General features: G+C 39.2%; 1 protein-coding gene across 3 annotated transcripts in view; it reads left to right on the top strand.

Annotated features, from left to right (window-relative positions):
* Positions 1-20,834, top strand: part of pde5ab (phosphodiesterase 5A, cGMP-specific, b) — a 118,587-nt gene that overhangs the window by 77,723 nt on the left and 20,030 nt on the right. For 2 of the 3 annotated variants that reach the window (XM_039822910.1, XM_039822908.1), the window contains exons 9-16: positions 6,865-6,973; positions 7,062-7,146; positions 9,063-9,238; positions 10,612-10,671; positions 11,443-11,589; positions 14,877-15,002; positions 16,389-16,483; positions 20,465-20,552. In XM_039822910.1, the coding sequence (XP_039678844.1) occupies positions 6,865-6,973; positions 7,062-7,146; positions 9,063-9,238; positions 10,612-10,671; positions 11,443-11,589; positions 14,877-15,002; positions 16,389-16,483; positions 20,465-20,552 (886 nt within the window). The remainder of the gene's footprint in view (positions 1-6,864; positions 6,974-7,061; positions 7,147-9,062; positions 9,239-10,611; positions 10,672-11,442; positions 11,590-14,876; positions 15,003-16,388; positions 16,484-20,464; positions 20,553-20,834) is intronic. The other variant, XM_039822909.1, reaches the window with a different exon arrangement.

Here is a 20,834-nt window from a genome sequence, read left to right as displayed (position 1 = left end):
TGTGTGTGTGTGTGAGAGAGAGAGAGAGAGAGAGGGAGATATTTGAGGCCAGTCTGGACCGAACACATTGTTATAATTAGCCATTCATGAATAGCAAAACACACAGACACACTTATATTATTATCTGCAGTGATAGAGGTATTCAGATTGTTTACTCAAAAAGTACCAAGTCTAATAATTCTCCATTAAAATGTCCTGCATTCAAGTATTCTCAGCAAAATGTACGTAATTGTAGCAAAAGTAAAAGTATTTATTATGCAGAAACACTCCTTTCAGAGTGTTTTATTGTTGGATATTAGTATTACATGTTGTAATTTGTCTGCTGGTTAGTTTAATAGTAAAGCACTGCATCATGTAATATAAGATCCTCATTTGTTTTACTTATAAATTCTTCTATCTGAAAAGTAACTAACGTTGCCAAATAAGTGTAGTGGAGTAAAACGTTCTACATTCCCCACTGAAATGTAGTGAACTAGAAGAAGCATCAAATTTAAATTCTAAAGTAAAGTACAAGTACTTCAAAATACACACACCCAGCAAAACAAAGTGTCATCCACTAACACACTCTTATATCCCCCCCTCTCTCTCTCTCTCTTTCTCTCTCTCTCTCTGTCTCTCTCTCTATCACACACACCCCGTCTCGCCATAGAGCTGTGGCCAAAATCCACTGGCTTGTGCCTTAAACCTCATGTTATGTTTATATATCCATTTTCCATCATTACAGTATCACAGTATTATAGCTGACTCTGTGGCTGAACTTGGAGCGATTAAAAATAACAAACTGCTTATAAAGCACTGACAGACATGACTGAGGGCTTTAGCTTTCAGACCTGGGCCAGGGTGCGGGGTGGACTTATTAACCAGCACATGTTTTATAATTCAGTGCTGTAAAGGAATACGCCACCATTTTATGAAATAGGGTTATTCACCGTCTCCCCTAGATGTAGATAGGTGGGCAAACGTATTTTTGTCTCAGTGCATGCATTGCCTTAGTCTGACAGCGCTGCTGCTAGCTTAGCTTAGCTTAGTGTAGTGAATGGAATCCTTTGTTGCCGACATAGACTGTTAATATTAATGGACAGAGCATGTGTGACGTCACCCATTGGTTGGTGGAGATCTGCTATCCGTCGTCCAGTTTGCCGTTACGGGCGCAGCCATCCTGGTTGCGGATGTGACGATTTTAGACGAGAGGGAGGAGTGAGGGAGGAGCCACTTTACGTTACACGCTTTCACTGGCAATCACATCATAGCCACGCCCTAAAACACCCCCTGCTTTATCGCCCATTTTTTAAATCAACAAGACCATAATTCAAAACATAAACTCATTATGAAAATGTTTACTGAGGTAATAAATCAAGTGAGAAGTGGGTCACTTTCTCATAGACTTCTACAGAAACCGAACTTCTTTTGCAACCGCACGTGTCACCCTCTGCTGGAATTCAGATAGAATGCAGGTTTAAGGCACTTCCACATTTGCAGCACTTCGCCGAACCGGATGCATTGTCCATTTATATTTACAGTCAATGGTTGCCGGTTAGCATGTCGTGAGTAAAAGTGAGCCAACAACAACAAAAAACAACATAATTACTCCTTGTGGCCTGTGTATTCACAACGAGTACAAATAGCAATGCAGATTAAGACTAGACGATTTCCTAGGCAGATGTTGACTATATTGGGTGGAAGTACAGCCGAAGCACTGCTACTTGGGCGCAGAGATATCACACAGCACCTGAAACCCCCCAACTTCCGTCAACATACCGCCGTGAATATTAGCTAGCTATTTTTCCTACAGTAGATTTTATAAGAGACAAAGAGGATGACTTCTCAGACAGTCAAGCTCCAGAACCATACCTCTACAAACCAGAGTTTTCAGAAGAGGAGCTGCGTGCTTTGGAAATAGAACGAGTATAACGAAATAGAGTGTCTGTGCTGTGGTGAGTGGGACAAGGTACTGCCATTGATGACCAGGCTCAACATGTCAGATCAAGATGAGCCTGCCTGCAGTTGTGTCACAGCTACCAAGGATTTCTTGCCGTTGATCCATCCTGCAGTTTTCGGTGCGATAAAGTCAACTGGGAAAAACACCGAATGGACCCAATAAACAGCTGTCCACAGAGTAAGTGATTATTGTAAACATGACGCATGGTGATTTTACGGGATAGATCGACCCTTATTAGACCTGTACTCACACAGATTTGCTGCATGATATCTCTGCGCCCAAGTAGCAGTGCTTCGGCTGTACTTCCACCCAATATAGTCCCATGTCAATATCTCCCTAGGAAATCGTCTAGTGTTAATCGCTAGATCGATTCGAAAGAGCTGCTGGAATGGTGAAGGAATAGTCAAAATATATCTTTGAAGTGTCTCTTAGAAAGTTACTTACTACAATGAGTCATTTATAACTCACCAACCCACAAGTAACAACTCCTTCTGACGTTAACTAAATGCTAGTTTAGAACTAATCTGGCAAAGATGACTGATATTGATGTCATAAATCTTACAACTCTTAAATAAATTGTTTCACACCTCAAGTCCTCCACATGCTGTCCATCTGTCTGTCCCATTCATGTGAACGTGATATCTCAGAACCCCCTGAAAGAAAAGTTCTTCAAATTTGGCACAAATGTCCACTTGGACTCAAGGATGAACTGATTAGATTTTGGAGGTCAAAGGTGTGGTATCCTAACTGTAATATCTTAACTGTAATATTAAGTTACAAGAATGCTTATCTTTAAGCTATATCAGTTACTTAGCTATGAAGAATAATAGTTAATTTCCTATACTGTTTCTGAAGTTAGCTGCTACTAACGGATGTTCCAGAAGGAGGCGCTATTACATTGAGTTCTGAATCAGAGTGTGTTCAGCTGACCGGATGTTGACGTTGTGACCGAAGAAGTTGTTGCTAGCATGAGACAGGTGAAAGTAACTTGTAAAGATATAATGCTGCCCGTTGTGTTAAACTTGCAAACATATGTGGATGTTGTGGACATTCAGTTCTTCATTAGAAGATACAACAAAAGGTCAAGTCACTGTGAGCTCACGTCTGTCCATCCCATTCTTGTGAACGCGATATTTCCTCAATACATTGAGGAAATATCTACAAATTTCACATTTTTACGCTAATTATGACATTTCACAGAAATGGCAAATAGAGTATAAAGTGATGAAGTGATGACCTTTTATATCCAAAAGGTCAAAGGTAAACTTCACTGTGACATCATAATGTACAGTAAAAACACTTCTTTTTTTTAATTGAATTTTGAGTTTAACAGATACAACAACAACAAAATGAAAAATGTATATATACACTTTAGACATATATATATATATATATATATATATATATATATATATATATAAACCAAAAACATACAACAGAAAAATCCCACCCAAAGCGAACAACAGACGCTGCATTGTCTTAAAACTGAGATCAAAGAAGTATGAAAGAGAAGAAAAAAAAAAATAACAGTACTGTACAAGAGTTAAAGAACTAAGTAAATACAGATTAAACCAAACACAGTAAAGTCAGAGTCTCTCCAGGAAGGAATGCAATGGTCTCCAAAGTCTCCAAAATCTGTTGGAGTTATGATTGAGGTCATAAGTCAGTTTCTCTAAAGGGAGAAGAGACGATATCTGTGACAACCACATACCGACCGTTGGGACTTGTGGGGCGGACCACCTCAGTAAGATACATTTTTTAGCTAGAAATGAAAGAATTATCAACAGATATTTGGTGTCCGTGTCAAGATTTTTGTCCAAAGTATGGTTTAGTAAAAACACTTTTTTGGCCATTATTCAACGCCATAACTATGGAACAGAAGGGGAGACTTTTGGTTGGAGACTGAACTGGTGACACTTATCTTGAAACTGTGGGGATTGTATAGATCTTCTGTGCTGCCGGTGTGAAGATGTCTGTGAAGCATCCATGATTTGCCCAAAAAAACACTTAATACCTTTTATTAATTTAGTGCTTGAAAGTCTTCACTACTTATATTATATGAGTCTGGACAGACATTGATGTAAACTGCAACTTGACTGGTTGGCGGAGGCAAGCAATCGCAAGGCATAATTCTAGTTTGAAAAGGTTTTGTGTTGCCTGGCAACAGACGTATCACAGAAAGTTAAAGTGATGGTTCAGAGTAATTTCACCCTAGGGTCCTTTGCACCATGACCTCGAGCCAAACACCCCCCCAGAAGCTTTTTTCACCTGGGTCTAACATTGGGAGAGTTAGCGTAGAGTAGCGTTATCAGCTGAATAGCTTAGCGCAGAGGCTAATGGACCCACGTTTGTATCTCGTAAATTACCCCATTAATAATGCCCGAAATGATACCAAACGTCTACACTAGTACATATAGGTTATGTACTCATAAAACGATGGATTGGAAAGTTTGTAAGTACACCAGAAGTTTATGAACACTTGCCTGCTCTCTTCAGCTCTCTGTTGCTGTTGCTGCCGCTGCTGCTGCTGCTGCTACCTGCAGTTAGACGAGTGCTTAGGGCCGTCTACAAATTATTACACCGAAAAGAGATACAACAAAAATATGTATTAATTTAATGATTAAATAAGGTAATGTCTCCAAACTTACCTCAATTATTACTTGTCTCCTGCTAGTTATACTACAGCACTTACTTTAAAAAAAAAGTTAAATTAAAAAATATTTTTGTTGCATCTCTTTTCGGTGTAAAATTTTGGTATCATTTCGGCATTATTAGTGGGTCATTTACGAGATACAAACGTGGGTCCATTAGCCCCGGCGCTTAAGCTATTCAGCTGATAACGCTACTCTACGCTAACGCTCCCATGTTAGACCCAGGTGAAAAAAGCTTCTGGGGTGTTTGGCTCAAGGTCATGGTGCAAAGGACCCTAGGGTGAAATTACTCCATCAAAAAAACCATCACTTTAAGTTTATTGCTTTCAGGGATCATCCCAAAGCCCTAGTAAGCCACTAGCCACAAAAAAGCTAATCAGGATGCATCTGTACTAAAGCCCATATCCAACCTACCATTTATTAGTACAGTTATTGAGAAAGTTGTCTTTAGGCAACTCAGCAACTTTCTGGCATCAAATAACTACCTTGACATTTTCCAGTCTGGATTTAGGACCCACCACAGTACCAAAACTGCTCTTGTCAAGGTTCAGAATTACATTAAACTCAGCATAGATTCTGGTAAAGTCTCTGTCCTTGTGTTATTAGATTTACTGCTGCTTTTGATATGGTTGACTGTAATATGTTAATAGAAAGACTTGAACACTGGTTTGGTCTTTATAAAGGTGCTGACACACACGGCCGATTATTGGCCTTTGGACAGTCTGGCGAGGTCAGTGACTCGAATCTGTTCGGTATGTCCCGTGCCGTCTGGGGGGCTGCCGACCTGACATGTTCAGTCGGGACTAACCCGGAAATGGTGAGCAGAATGAGGTGACTAGAGTCTCTCAAAATCTGATGAAAATCTTTTAAACTGACCTTTGTTGATCTGATATGAAGACAGATTCAGCAACTGCATGGCCTATTTCTTGCTTAAAATGTTTTCAGAAACATGTTTCAGTGAACTATTTTAGTACAATATGAGATTGTATTCTGAATGGCCGCCATGACAGTCTGGCTTTGAATTTCTGGAGAAAACAAACCCATGTGATGCGTTCGTCCAATCAGCTGCCGGTTTTCATTTCTTGGCAACAATACAGATTAGCGCCGCCTGCTGTTATAGAGATGTATTAAGTCTCGTCTCGTCTCATCTTTTTGGTGTGTTCTGTGGCACTTTTTGGACCTCGGGGACGCGACTGATCATTTCCACTGGCTTTTCTGCCAAGGGTCGGCCTTCTGGTCAGTGTGTAAGCAGCTTAACACATTTCTGAATTGGTTCAAGTCCTACTTTCAAGATAGACACTATTTTGTATCAGTTGGTAGCTGCTACATCAGAGAATTTCCCAACAATGTGTGGAGTTCCGCAGGAGTCGATTCTCGGACCACTGTTATTTAATCTTTACATGCAAAATACAAAACCTTGAAGGTCCAATATGTAGGAATATCTCCCATCTAGCGTTGAGATCATATATCGCAATCAACTCTCTCGCACCACGCAGTTCAAAGTACCTATTACAGCTACGGTAGCCTTCACGCTTCAAAAAGCTTTTTCTTTTTCTGTCCTCCACGTTTCCTTCTTCAAACTTGCCGGGGCCGGGAAGCTACGATACCCATTAGCAGCATTAGCAGCACCTTTGAGTTTATCATGTGACAGCTTAAATGTGAAAGGTGGAGCAGTATGTCCTGTATGTCCCTTACGAATATGGAGCATCTACCCCAGTTCATGCGAATGCAAATGTAAAATTTCAAGCCAATAGGAATACTTGGAATTGATGGTGGTGGTAAATATTCATGAAAAAGGACAAGTTTGTGAATGGGCAACACAGATTTTTATAATGAACAACTATACACGATACACACTGGACCTTTAAGGTCTTATACCACAAGTACGCATAATTTGTCCTTGAACAGTACAAATTATGCTACTCTCTGTGTTTTATCCTATATTCTGACCTACATTTTAGTAATCATTAAAAGGAGTGTACATATTAGAAACTTTTTGGGGGTTTAAACAATACATGGCCAGATATTACATAACATTCATTTTGCAATCACTTTTGTCCAAAGTGACTTACAGTTCAGTGCTTCAAACTCCATACATACATGAGATATCATCGGATGTCTGAGTTAGGTGCATCGCTCCAAACAAAACAACTAAAGGTGTGTTCCCCCATTGGTCCTGCAAGGTTTAAGAGGTTAATCCAGGTGTGCTTGGTGCATCATCTCATTATGCATGGATTGTTATGAAGTTGTTTGTGCTGTTTTGTGTCTCCTCAGGGACTGTGATGTCAGTCAGATTAACTACATGTACGCCCAGTATGTTAAAAACACCATGCAGCCTCTCAACATTGCAGACGTCACCAAGGACCAACGGTTCCCTTGGACAGTCAGTATATATTTTCTTTTCTTTTCTTATCTTTTCTTTTTTTTTTTTTTTTCCAAAGTGAGTAATTGTTCCTTTTGTCCTCTGACAGAGGGAAAACCCAGATCACACCAGCAACCAGATAAAGAGTTTGCTCTGCACTCCCATCAGAAATGGCAAGAAGGACAAAGTCATAGGTAGGATTGATCTCTCTCTCTCGCTCTCTGGTGAAGCACCCCTTGAAGTACTAAACCTTGGCTTAAAACATTTCTTTTTCATCTGTTAATGACAGTAGCTTAGCTGCAGTAAGATATGTTGGGAGAAAACAAGCACGATGCACCGATTTAAAAGATAAGACAACAGCAATATGTTAGATGTAGACCACCAGCACAGACAGACAAGAAGTATGTGTAGTTAGTGGCGAAATGTTCCTTAGAATTGTATTTTTGTTACTGACAAGGCCGGTGTCAGCCTCACATATCGGCAAACACATACATTGGTCAAACCCAGAGAGAGGTGAGCACTGTGAACATTATTACCAGATTGATTCAGTACTTAAACTGTCTCTGGGGTTTTTAACTTTTCAAGGCAGTGATGTAACACCATTGCCAGGGTTTAGATGCTTTAACAATCTTAAATCAAAGGCCTGAGAACACATTAAGCCAGCGTAGCATTACCACTTTTATTGTCCAACCATGAATAGTCCTGCCACTCCACCCATCACTGTGATTATCATCAGCATAATTAGCTGATAGCAGCTCCATTAGTTTGCTATAAAGATGACTAATGACCGTGGATGTCCCTCAGTGATCAAATAAAACAGATCCACAGAGCCTCTCTCCAACCTTTAAGAGTCCTGGTGATGAGCCAGATCAAAACAGCTTCATTTATTACAATGAAATGTTCTGCGTCCTTCTCCTCTAACACATTAATTCAGACTAGCTCTTTTTTGCTTCATGAATACATAAATAGCATTAGAGATGCAGTATTCTGTTCTGTTTCTGTATAAGGCACAGATTTATGTCCAGAATCAGAATCAGAAACAGAATCATATTTATTATCGAAGTAAGTTTTCACTTGCGGGAATTTGCCTTGGTGTATTTGGTGCATACAATAAATATATTGAAAAGCAAATAAATAATAAGACAAAGTACTGCTACAGTCATAAACATAAATACAGAATAGATTTATTACAATGTAAATTATGTTAAAAGACACTTATAATAACTGTTTTAGAAAGGGCAAGAAGGAAGGCTGTACGGTTTAGTGCAGGGTGTACAAAGATATTGATCAGGGGATGTGCAAAAGTTCACAGTATGTATAATGTGTGCAATGGTCATTGATAATAGTCTACAATGTGTGTTCATGTAACGTGTAGTGACTGTGGGTGGGGGGTTAGGGGTCAGTCAGAGATCCCGGGCCTTGTTGATGAGGCCCACTGTAGTCTGGAAGAAACTGTTTTTGTGGCATGAGGTTTTGGTCGTGCTGGACCGTAGCCTCCTGCCAAAGGGGAGGGGCTCAAAAGGTTTGTGTCCTGGGAGGCGGCGGAAGCAGGTACAGTGCCGCTGCAAAACAGCCTCGGGAAGGAACTTGTTTTGGTGGAACATGTGTACGTAGGGAGGCAAGCTCTGGAATTGAAATGGCTTCCCATTACACTAAGAATTTTACAACAACAAAAAAGGTAAATATAATTTGATTGTCAGTTCTAGCTTGGAGGATGTTTCCTAAATGGACCAGAGTTTAGAATGCCAACAGAAAGAAAGCGAAAGGTGAGGGACATCTGACGGAACCTCCGGCGGCATGAACCACTCAGCATGCTCAACATGAGCATGCCTCATGTTTTTGAGCTCAGAGTTCATGATGTATGCTAACATTTTGAAAAAATTATCCTTTTTGTTTTTTATTTGTTTCTCATTCCTAATTTTTGAAATACAAAAAAACACACAAAAACAATGACTGTGTTAGAAAAGGAAACTTTCATCTCTGTTATCAGTCACATAGCAACAGCGTTTTCACGTTAACCACTTGGACACCAAGCATATGTGTACTGTGTACTGAACGCCCCATGTCAAAAATATGACCTATATGTCTGTTTCTGTGTGTGTCTATGTAGGTGTATGTCAGTTGGTGAACAAGATGGACGAAGCATCAGGCAGTGTGAAAGCCTTCAACAGGAACGATGAGCAGTTCCTGGAGGCATTTGCCATCTTCTGTGGTCTCGGCATCCAGAACACACAGATGTACGAAACAGTGGAGAGAGCCATGGCCAAGCAAGAAGTCACTCTGGAGGTCAGCCTTACAGACACACAGTGTTCTGATCTGATGAACATAATGCATAGTCTAGGGAAGTCTTCAGCACAACATGTAACAAAGTCTTTTTCTTAAAACCAGACTATAAAGACTGATATGCCTATTTAATAGAGATGTGTGAATCTGTTTATTTTATTTTTATTTGTTGGATTTTTTTTATGGTATTAGCATCAGGATGGGCAAAGCCATCACAACTAACACAGAAAATGTTTGCCCTTAAAACATACATCATAATCAAATTTAACCCAAAAACCTAATTACAGCTCCCTGACTAATAATAAACAGGATAAAGCAACTTAACTTAACTGGCAGCCTACCACTACAACTCTACAACGAATAACTGCTACCAGCATGGCAGATCCTTCACCTTACTAATCATTCAGAAGACACTTACTGTTCAGTAATTTCCCAGTTTGGGATTAATAAAGTCCATCTATCGACCAATCTAGTTAGTCAATGTGGCTGAGTTGGGTGATTTAATGTAAAACATCAGAAAGTGAGTTTGGCTTCTAAGATTGATAAAAAAATCTGTGAAAATATAACAATCTAAAATCAAATAAGACCTTAATGCTAAAAGAAAAAGTAATGTTAAATTAAATGTTAAATGTTAAAGCCGTACTGAGTTAGAAGTTTATTAATAATTAATGAATAATGAATAGGCCTGTGTGAACTTTGCAACATATACTTAGGTTAATGATAATTAAGCAATAGTGTACAACAGGCCAGTGTATGTTGTGATTACATCAAGTATGGCAATATGAAAGTTATAGTCACATTTGGCTAGGCTGACATATCCGAGGTGGTTGCTATGGAACGCAGCACAGTTTAGCCTACACTAGCAGCTAGCTAAAGAAAACGCTAAATGCTAAAGAAAGGCAGACAGTAACAAAAACTAACTAACCGATGTTTTTGTCAAAGTAGTCTGGTGGCTTTAAGGAGAGCATATATAAGGGCTTTTGTTACTTGTAGTAAAAGGCTGTCTGACTGCAATCTAAATATAGCATCCACTTAAAGGCATACTTTGCTGATTTCAAGTGTGTCATGGCAGTGTGTGTGCAGATGCACGGCTTCCCTCCGTAGCGCCAGCTATCAGTTCGTTTATATTTTTTTTATCAGACGCAGAATGATAGTTATTGTGCAAAGGAATAGGATGTCATAGCCAATGTAATCAATGAACCATTCAGATTGCTTGTTTTGAGCTAACAAAATTAAATGATCAGAAACTGATGTTCACCACAAAGCCAGAAGAATTTGAGATGCATTTCAGATGGCAGGTGATTAGGCCTTATTAATACAGAGAACCTGATATGACCCAAAGTCTGCATGCCTTATCTTTTTTATATGTGTTGCAGGTCTTGTCATATCACGCCTCTGCTGCAGATGAAGAATCGCAGGAACTCCAGGTAACCACGGTAAATTAAATTTTATTCATTTAACGATGTACACTTTCATGCCCACATGACCTTTAATTCAATTCAATTTCAATTCAATTTTATTTATAGTGTCAAATCACAACTGGAGTTATCTCAGGACATTTTTATCTAAGAGTTATCTAATATGGCCCATTTTCTACGCAAAACTGTGACCTATCTAATGTATTTAAAATTTTCAAATTACAACTGAAACAAGAGTAACGTATGTAACTATGTCTCTCTAGCTCACTTCTAAGTATCTAACTGGTTTTCTGACGGTACTTCAAGACAGCTTTTCAAAAATCAATCGGTACAGCCAGTTTTCACACCGGTCACAACCTTAAACAATGACAGCACATGACCATCTCAAAAGGTCTGGTTCCGTTATCCTCCCCTTGTGGAAAGGTGAACTATCAGCATAACCTAATTAAGTGGCCTGCCTCGGTTGCTAGGGAGAGGATGTATTTAGGACACAGACTTGATTTTTTTGGGTGTCTACCCAAGAGAAATACAGTATGTGTTACACATCACAGGGTAAAACCCTCTCAAAATGATGCAGTTTAAGCTGCAGCAGCACTTTTATGTCAGTTTTGTCATATAAAATGAAATAACGAATTAAGATTAAGATTACCAGTGATTAGTCCAATTAAATAATGCAGATGACACTTTTATATTCATGTGTGTATATCATTGAATCCACAGCCTCCCTGAATTTCCTAATGTGTGTGTGTGTGTGTGTGTGTGTGTGCATGCGTGTGTGTGTGTTTGAAGGTAGCCACAGTGCCGTCAGCCCAGTCGTTGCGTCTCCTGGACTTCAGCTTCAGTGACTTTGACTTGTCCGACACGGAAACCACGCTGGGTACTATTCGTATGTTTGTCGACCTCAACCTGGTCCAAAACTTTCAGATGAAGTACACGGTAAGAACTGACCTGGAATATTTTTGAAGTAGATTATAGGTAAGCATTTTCCATTGACACTTTGGTCCACAGGAGGATTCATTAAAATGAGTTGTGGTCCCCACAGGATGAACCTAATGGTCACTTCAACACTAGAAATACTTTACTTAGCTGATTGGTTCTTGCCATAATATGAATTCTAACAGCTGTCCAATAGGGCTGTCGGCTGTGTATCAACCTGACTTCTGCACAACACAACTGATGGTCCATATCCCATCAATAACAGAAAAAAATCCACTAATTAACCCTGACAAAGCACACCTGTGAAGGTAAAACCATTTCAGGTGACTACCTCATGAAGCTCATTAAGAAAACACCAACAGTTTGCAGCGCTATCAAAAAAGCAAAGGGTGGCTACTTTGAGGAATCTAAAATATAAGACATGTTTTCAGTTATTTCACACTTTTTTGTTAAGTACATAATGCCATATTTGTTCATTCATAGTTTTGATGCCTTCATTGAGAATCTACAATGTAAATAGTCATGAAAATAAAGGAAACGCATTGAATGAGAAGGTGTGTCCAAACTTTTGGCCTGTACTGTACGGTAACTTAGCCTACTTTAGATGTCTCGTGAGATTAACCGGGTATTACTGTCACTGTGTCACGAGCCAAAGCATTAAGAGATTGTTGTAGCAACCAACATAATAATAACTTAGATTAATATAGCACATTTCATGAAAACCCATGGACACTTTACACAGGAACAGGGGGACAAGGGAAAAGAAAATAGTAGACCAACACAAACACGGAGTAAAAGGAATAAAACGTCTTCACTAAATGGAAGGGGGACGTAATTTAATGTTGGCTACTGACGTACAACCACATCGCGCAATCTAAAGTTATTTTATGTATAAAATAGACATATTACATACCTGAGAGACAATTTGGGGATTTTTTTAATCATTTACAATCCCATAAATGTCTCCATCTGTTGAAAGCCCAACCGAGTATGAGTACATGTTTCACCCGTCGTCAGATAGTTAATGCCGGATAGGGTTTATGCATTTATATTAAATGATGCATTAATAATCATGGAAGCTCATTAATTGTGTAAATTATTTTTCTAATAAAAGAAAAACCGAGGGTTTAGTTTTTAATATTTATTGCTCTTTATTAATCGTCACCTTAATGTAATGTCAGCACTTTTGCCCCATTCAGGATCCTGTAGGAATGAAGACTCAGTTTCCCAGTGATCTAGTTGTTCAGTATTGGGGCTGTGGACAGGTTAGCCGTGCAGCATAGGTTCAAAGTGCCCAAAGATAGCTGAACAACATACTATTCTAGGTTTGTGGTACAGGCCCCTGTTTGCAAAAACTAAAATAAAAGCTCATCTATATACATACATTATGAATAAAATGAGATGAATGGTCGTTTAATTGAAAATGTGACCCGTTACTACATAACCACAGGTAATATTTTTGAACACACATACCCAAAGTGGAGACTAAGCCTGCATTACATTACAAAAAATACAAAAGCTTTATTATGTTGTATATTATAGCATATTATCATGGCACACACACAGCGCCTCCATGCACCTAAAACACTTCCCGTCCAAAAATCCCTCACACAATCTGCCTCCATTAGCGCTGTCTGTCAGACCCAGCTTTCTCCTGGTCTGGCTCCCCCTCTGTGCCAGCACTGCCCCCCCACACCCACACCCCACTCACTGCTGGCTTTGGCTTACGTCCTCAGCACGCTCTCCACATGAAGAGGTCCTTGTGTGTTGGTGGCTGACCTGTGGAGTGCCTGCGGAGAAAGGCCTCATAAAGAGAGCCTTTGATTGGAGCTGACACACTGACCACCCCGAACGTCACAGCCTGGCTGGGGGTTAACGATGCCTCTAGAGAAAATTTGAGTTTAGTTTTACTCATGTCGCGTAGCAAAGATGAACGAAGCATAGAGCATTGATTTTCTGGCAGAGTGCTGAGTCTTCACTTTCAGAAAAGGCAAACATCTTGTTTATAACCAGTGGAGTGACAGAGGTATTTATACTCTAGACCAGTTATTCAATTATGGAGGTATGTTAAGTTTTGAAGACCTGAGAGCTAGCTTTGAGATCCCTAGGACATCCTTCATTCTTTATCTTCGCTTAAGATCAGCCCTAAAATGTTATGGAGTACCACGGGGAAACAGTCTTGAGATGCATCCAATCGTTAAATGGCTTGTTGATTCTCCGGTGAGAGGATTAGTATCCGGGAGTTATGCTAAACTGATGCAAGTATCTGTAGGAGAACTCCCTATACTAAAGAAATGGGAGCGAGAGCTGAGCCCGGAGGGGAACGTAATTAATTGGGAGACAGTTTCCCAATTGATTTGGGTTCTAGGAACATTTCCCATTGTTCCAAGAACCCAAATCACCAGCAGATCCACTTCAACATATGCCATAGGACATATTGGACTCCTCAGAAGAGATATGTCTCTAAAGCCATTCCTACTCCCTATCATTAATATGAGTTCCCCCAGCCTGGGGGACAATAATTCAGTAAGTTGCTACTCAAAAAAGTCAAGGTTGGCAGGTCTGTAGATGGATAAGATAACTCTTTTCTGATTATTTTTATGTCTGTGTTGATAAGATATGTAGGGCCATGGCTGGACGAAGGCTCTATCTTGTAAAGGAGCACTGAGTTCAAATGGAGTTTATTGGCCTTCATTATATCAATAAATATTTTGGCCATTTAAGCTGCAAACTTAAGAACAAGCTTAATAGGATAGTGTCAATGGCTAGCAAAATAGTGGGAAAACTCCAAAAACATCTGACCCAAATATACACTGACAGAATGAGGAAGAAAGCTAGGAAGATCACTGCAGATAGTACACACCCTCTTTCGAGCCAGTTTGAGCTCCTGAAGTCTGGGAGGCGTTTCAGAGTGCCTCTGGCAAAAAGTGTTTTTAAAAAATCCTTTATTCCAAATGCCATCAGTATCATCAACCAAACCAAGTGATAACATCAATATGAGCTGCTATCCTAATGATCCCAATGATTTTAAGCATATTTATATATATATCTTTTTTTTTCTTCTTTTATATATTCAATTTACTATGTTTGACATGTTTGTATGTTTATTTTTTGTATGTCTGGTGAGCCAAAGGAAAATTTCCACCCCGGTGGACAATAAAGATTTATTCTATTCTATTCTATTGTGCTTGTGTGGTGCACATCCAGCTCTGGAAAAGTCACTCACAAGGGATGAATAAATCCTTTCCTGCTCTTTCTCTTTTTTTCTTCTTTTATTTATTTTTTAGAATTTACTCAAGTGGATTCTAAGTGTGAAGAAGAACTACAGGAAGAATGTGGCCTATCACAACTGGAGGCATGCCTTCAACACCGCCCAGAGCATGTTCACCCTCCTCAAGTCAGGACGCTTACAGGTCAGTGTAGCCAATCACTGCCTAGGACCAGGTGATTTGTTAAATTGCCTTTTACTAATATCCTGTTAGGGGTTGTTTGCAAGTGGACCCACATCAAGAACAGAGACCTGAGGCCTGTACTATGAAGCAGGATTTGGGGTAACCCTGCGTGGTTCACTTCTTACCTGGCTGCATCGCAATGGTAACATAAGCAGGCTATGTTCGACATAGTCTATATAACGATGTTGTTAAGTCAGTTGTTAAAAAGCACAGGCACATTCCACAGTCAAATCAGACCCATTCAGAGTTCTGAATGGGATGATTCTGTGAATATTAGTTGATTAACAAGAGGACTGAATTCTCCCTTATTTCCCAAATGGCTTCCCTGAATGCCCTACAATTCCTGCTTACATCTGCATTACCATGCAATAACTTTGAACAAAAAGTAAGAATAAATCCATTAAGTCTCTGCAGGTTGTTTCTCATTGTGAAGTACTGTAACATTAATTGAAACAACTGGCTCCACAGAATGTAAGTAATCAACCTAAAAACCTATAGTGTCTTTGGAGCCTCTGGACAATGGTTGGAACCTGGCAGTAATGTTGAATGGACATTTGATCTGTAGCTAATGGGCTAACACCTATGGGGGGAACTGGTAAAAATTCAAATTGTCTCCGACACCACTAAGAATTAAAAAAGTTTGGAATACCTGGAATACTAGTCGTTTCTGTGACACAAAATCTGTATTTTGTATACGTGTATATATGTGTGCGTGTATGTAATGTAGTACATTGCATTAAATGTACATATATTACAGTATGCAGTACATAGTTTTCTTTTCTATTTTTTTTCTTCTTTTCCTTTCTTTCTTTCTTTTCTTTACATGGTATGGTATGTATATGTTTATGTATTAGTAAACATATGTGTGTGTGTGTGTGTGTATATAATACTTTTTTGTGTATGTTTGCTTTGAGCATCACTGGGATTTCTTATGAAATGCAATAATTGCATTATATATATATATATATATATATATATATATATATATATAAAATCTGTATTTTCTGCAAAAAATATTGTCAACTATCAGCAACTGCAGTCTGAAATATCAGTGTTGACAATGGTGGAGCCATGCTTTCAGCTCTGGTGTTAAAGCTGCTGTGTCATGCGCCTTGCTGTCCTCTCTAGGCTGCGTGCTGAGCACCCACACTGCCAACAGTGTGTGGACAGTTATACAACAGCACTAAGTGTACACAGACATGAGGCTTTAGTTTGGTTTAATTGTGGCAAAAGATGATCATCTGTTAACCAGCTGCCATTATGTGCATGTAGTTTGTGTGTGTGTGTGTGTGTGTGTGTGTGTGTTTTTTCACTCCCATTCTTTTCTTTGACTTGATTCACTGACAGAATAACCTGAGCGATCTGGAGGTCTTGGCTCTGATGATTGCCACTCTCTGCCACGATCTGGACCACAGAGGTGTCAACAACTCCTACATACAGAGGTACAGTAGGAGAGCCTCAGTCACAGGAGTGTATGTATGATTGAATAGAGCTCAACAGTGTGGTTCCGGAAGTAAAAATCCCATTTATTTTCTCCATAAGGATTTAGATTATCATCCATAATGTCTAAACCATATGGGGTAGACTGACCGCGAGCTACAAGGTTGTGTAACGAAAGGTGAAATCAACCTTGTTTTAAGAGAAACATGTTTTTTGCAAAAATTGCACTGCCCACGATCCTAAGCGTAACAGAGACATCTTTGATTGGTTCAAATCGCTGTTACCATGGAAATGTTTACCATACCTGCAAACCAGAGAACGGCTAGAGCGAGCTGCTACCATAGAAGTCTCTGATAGTTTCTGTTCATCATTACTGTGTTTTCTTTAATGGCACTATCTCGGTGCCCAAAAGTGTTCAGACAAAGTTAATCAGAAAACGGTATATCACTGAAAACACCAGTGAATCATTCATTCAGCTTTTCACTTCTACACCCACTCTCACTGGAGCCTCAGCCACTGAGCTTGTAGATAATTTCAACTGTAAAATTATGAATGTTATTGATGCTATTGCTCCCACTAAGGTCAAAGCTGTCTCTGGTAAGAAAAGATCTCCATGGAGAAATTTTATAGTGGTGAGAACAGAAAAAAGAGAGTGTCGAAAAGCTGAACGCAGTTGGAGAAAAACTAATCTCCAGGTCCATTATAACACCTATAAAGAGAGACTTCGCATTTATAATTTGGAGCTAAGGAATGCAAGGCGGTCCTTTTTCTCTGACATTATCGCCAGAAACAATAATAATTCACGTGCTTTGTTTGCTACTGTCGATAGATTAACTAACCCTCCAGTACCAGTAGCATCTGAACTGTTGTCTACCAAGGCTTGCAATGACTTTGCCTCCTTCTTCACAGACAAAATTCAGAAAATTAGACAAAAAGTCAGTGCTTCCATATCAAGTACAGGATATGTGTTGTCACAGTGTTCAGGCAAAACAAATTCCAATATGATACAATTTCATACGATAAACCATAAAAACCTGGAGGACATTTTACAACATCTGAAAACCTCCTCCTGTTGCCTTGATATTCTACCAACGGGTGTTTTCAAAAATGTTTCGAATTGTTTGGCTTCTGATCTTTTACAGATTGTAAACACATCTCTGCTCTCAGGGATTTTCCCACAGGCCCTAAAAACTGCAGTCATTAAGCCACTCCTAAAAAAAACAATCTAGACACGACACTAATGAGCAACTATAGGCCAATATCAAACCTTCCATTTTTAAGTAAAATCATAGAAAAAGCGTTTTTCAACAACTCAACCTTTTCTTATCACTAAACAACAGTTTTGATATCTTCCAGTCAGGTTTTCGACCACATCACAGCACTGAGACGGCTCTTGTTAAAGTCTTTAATGACATCCACTTAAACACAGATAGTGGCAAAATTTCAATCTTAGTATTACTTGATCTCAGTGCTGCATTTGATACGGTCGACCATGACATATTACTTGACCGATTGGAAAACTGGGTTGGTCTTTCTGGCTCAGTACTAAAGTGGTTTGAATCCTATTTAAAGAATAGGGACTACTTTGTGTCTATAGGTAATTATACATCTGAGCATGCAAGTATGACGTGCAGAGTTCCCCAAGGCTCTGTTCTGGGGCCTCTTCTATTCAACATCTACATGCTTCCCCTGGCTCAGATTATGGAAAACAACAAAATAAGTTACCATAGTTATGCAGATGACACACACATTTACATAACCTTATCGCCAGGGAACTATAGCTCAATACAACAACTGAATATGTGCATTGAACAAATTAATGACTGGATGTGCCAGAACTTAAAACCAACTCTTAAATTAAATGAAGAAAAAACTGAGGTGGTTTTTTTAGGATCAAAAGAGGAACGATTAAAAGTCAGCGCTCAGCTTCAAACGACAATGTTAAAAACAACCGACAAAGCAAGAAATCTCGGCGTAGTCATGGACTCAGACCTGAATTTTAAAAGCCACATTAAGACAATTACAAAATCAGCCTATTATCACCTTAAAAATATATCAAGGGTTAAAGGACTTGGACAGGATTTGGAAAAACTTGTCCATGCTTTTATATTCAGTAGACTTGACTACTATAACGGTATCTTTACAGGTCTCCCTAAAAAATCAATCAGACAGCTGCAGCTGATTCAGAACGCTGCTGCCCGAGTCCTCACTAACACCAAGAAAGTGGAACACATCACTCCAGTACTGAAGTCTTTACACTGGCTTCCAGTGCCTCAAAGAATTGATTTCAAAATACTTTTGCTGGTTTATAAATCACTAAACGGTTTAGGGCCAAAATACATTTCTGATCTGCTACTACACTATGACCCACCCAGACCTCTCAGGTCATCTGGGACAGGTCTTCTTGTTGTCCCAAGAGTCAGAACTAAACAGGGAGAAGCAGCGTTCAGTTTTTATGCTCCACATATCTGGAACAATCTCCCAGAAAACTGCAGGTCTGCTGCAACTCTCAGTTCTTTTAAATCAAGGCTGAAGACCTATCTTTTTGATGATGCCTATCTTTAAATAACTGTTTTAACTGCTCTTTCTTTAAATTCTTATCATTTTTTACTGAAGTTGACACTGTATGACATTCTATCACTGTAACTTGTATTCACATATTTTACTGCACTGTCAATTTTAATCTGGTCTTTTATCTAGTGGTATTTTTTTACAAAATAAAACTTAGTCGTCTGGACTAAGAAATAGTCGTCTGGACAAATTAAAATTTAGTAGTCTGGACTAAGAAATAGTTGTCTGGACTATTAAAAAGTCGTCTGGACTATTAACAAATTCAACTTAGTCATCTGGACTAAGAGATAGTCGTCTGGACTATTGAATAGTCGTCTGGACTATTTACAAAACAAAACTTAGTCGTCTGGACTAAGAAATAGTCGTCTGAACTATTAAATAGTCGTCTGGATTATTAACAAAATAAAATAGTCGTCTTGACTATAAGAAACGGGATGAGAAACTGTTTCCGGGTTTTTACAAAGGTTTGTTACCTAGCAGTACCTAACAGTACCTAGCAGTGCCTAACAGTGCATAGCAGTGCCTAACCTTGCATAGCAGTGCCTAACAGTGCATAGCAGTGCCTAATAATGCATAGCAGTGCATAGCAGTGCCTAACTGTGCATAGCAGTGCCTAATAGTGCATAGCAGTGCCTAACAGTGCATAACAGTGCCTAACAGTACCTAGCAGTGCCTAACAGTGCCTAACAAAGCATAGCAGTGCCTAACAGTACCTAGAACAGTGCCTAATAGTACCTAATAGTACCTAACAGTACCTAATAGTGCCTAACAGGGCCTAATAGTACCTAGAACAGTGCCTAACAGTGCATAGCAGTGCCTGACAGTACCTAGTAGTACTAACAGTACCAAACAGTGCTTATACTGCACTGTAAATTTTATTCTTGTCTTTTAATGTTTTTTAAATTGTTTTAAATTGTTTTGTAACTGCTCTTTCATGTTTCTCTCAGTTCTTTAAATTCTTATACTGCACTGTAAATTTTATTCTTGACTTTGAATGTTTTTAAATTGTTTTTAATTGTTTCTGACTGCTCTTTCATGTTTTATGTAAAGCACTTTTAATTGCCCTGTTGCTGAAATGTGCTATATAAATAAAGCTGCCTTGCCTTGCCTTGCCTTCACAGTGTTGTACCTTTGGATTTTTTGTCGTTTTCAAATTTTGTTTGTGCCGAATCAAATGTTTTATGCTCACGATTTATCTCGGGGCTGGTTGGCTTGGTTCCAGACGTAAAAACTCTTTATATCAGCATTTAATGAAACGTCAATGGAGATGTTGAATGGGGAAAAACACTTCCAGAACCATAACCTTTAAAAAAGTGGGCGGTCATTGTTGAGCTCTATATACAAGTGTGGGAAAGCACTGTGTGTTTCTCACATTGTGTGTGTATGTGTGTGTGTGTGTGTTGTGTGTCCAGGAGTGACCATCCACTGGCCCAGCTCTACTGCCACTCCACCATGGAGCATCACCACTTCGACCAGTGCCTCATGATCCTCAACAGCTCTGTAGGTGCACTCCCTCACACATACACAGTCAACCCATCATTCTTTTCTTTGCACCACCCCTCTACCCACCAACTACCACATTAAAGAAAACTAGTGCTGTCAAACGATTAAAATATTTAATCACGATTAATCGCATTGATGTCATAGTTAACTCGCAATTAATCGCAATTAATCGCACATTTTTTATCTATTCTAAATGTCCCTTGATTTCTTTTTGTCCCATTATTTTTTCTCATTTTTATGCTCTTATCAACATGGAAAAGTGGATCGGCTTGTTTTGTG

This window comes from Perca fluviatilis, chromosome 14, assembly GCF_010015445.1.
Source record: "Perca fluviatilis chromosome 14, GENO_Pfluv_1.0, whole genome shotgun sequence".
In the NCBI taxonomy this organism is placed as follows: domain Eukaryota; kingdom Metazoa; phylum Chordata; class Actinopteri; order Perciformes; family Percidae; genus Perca; species Perca fluviatilis.
The sequence above is the reverse complement of the archived record's forward strand: the minus strand, read 5'-3'. Positions and strand labels throughout refer to the sequence as shown.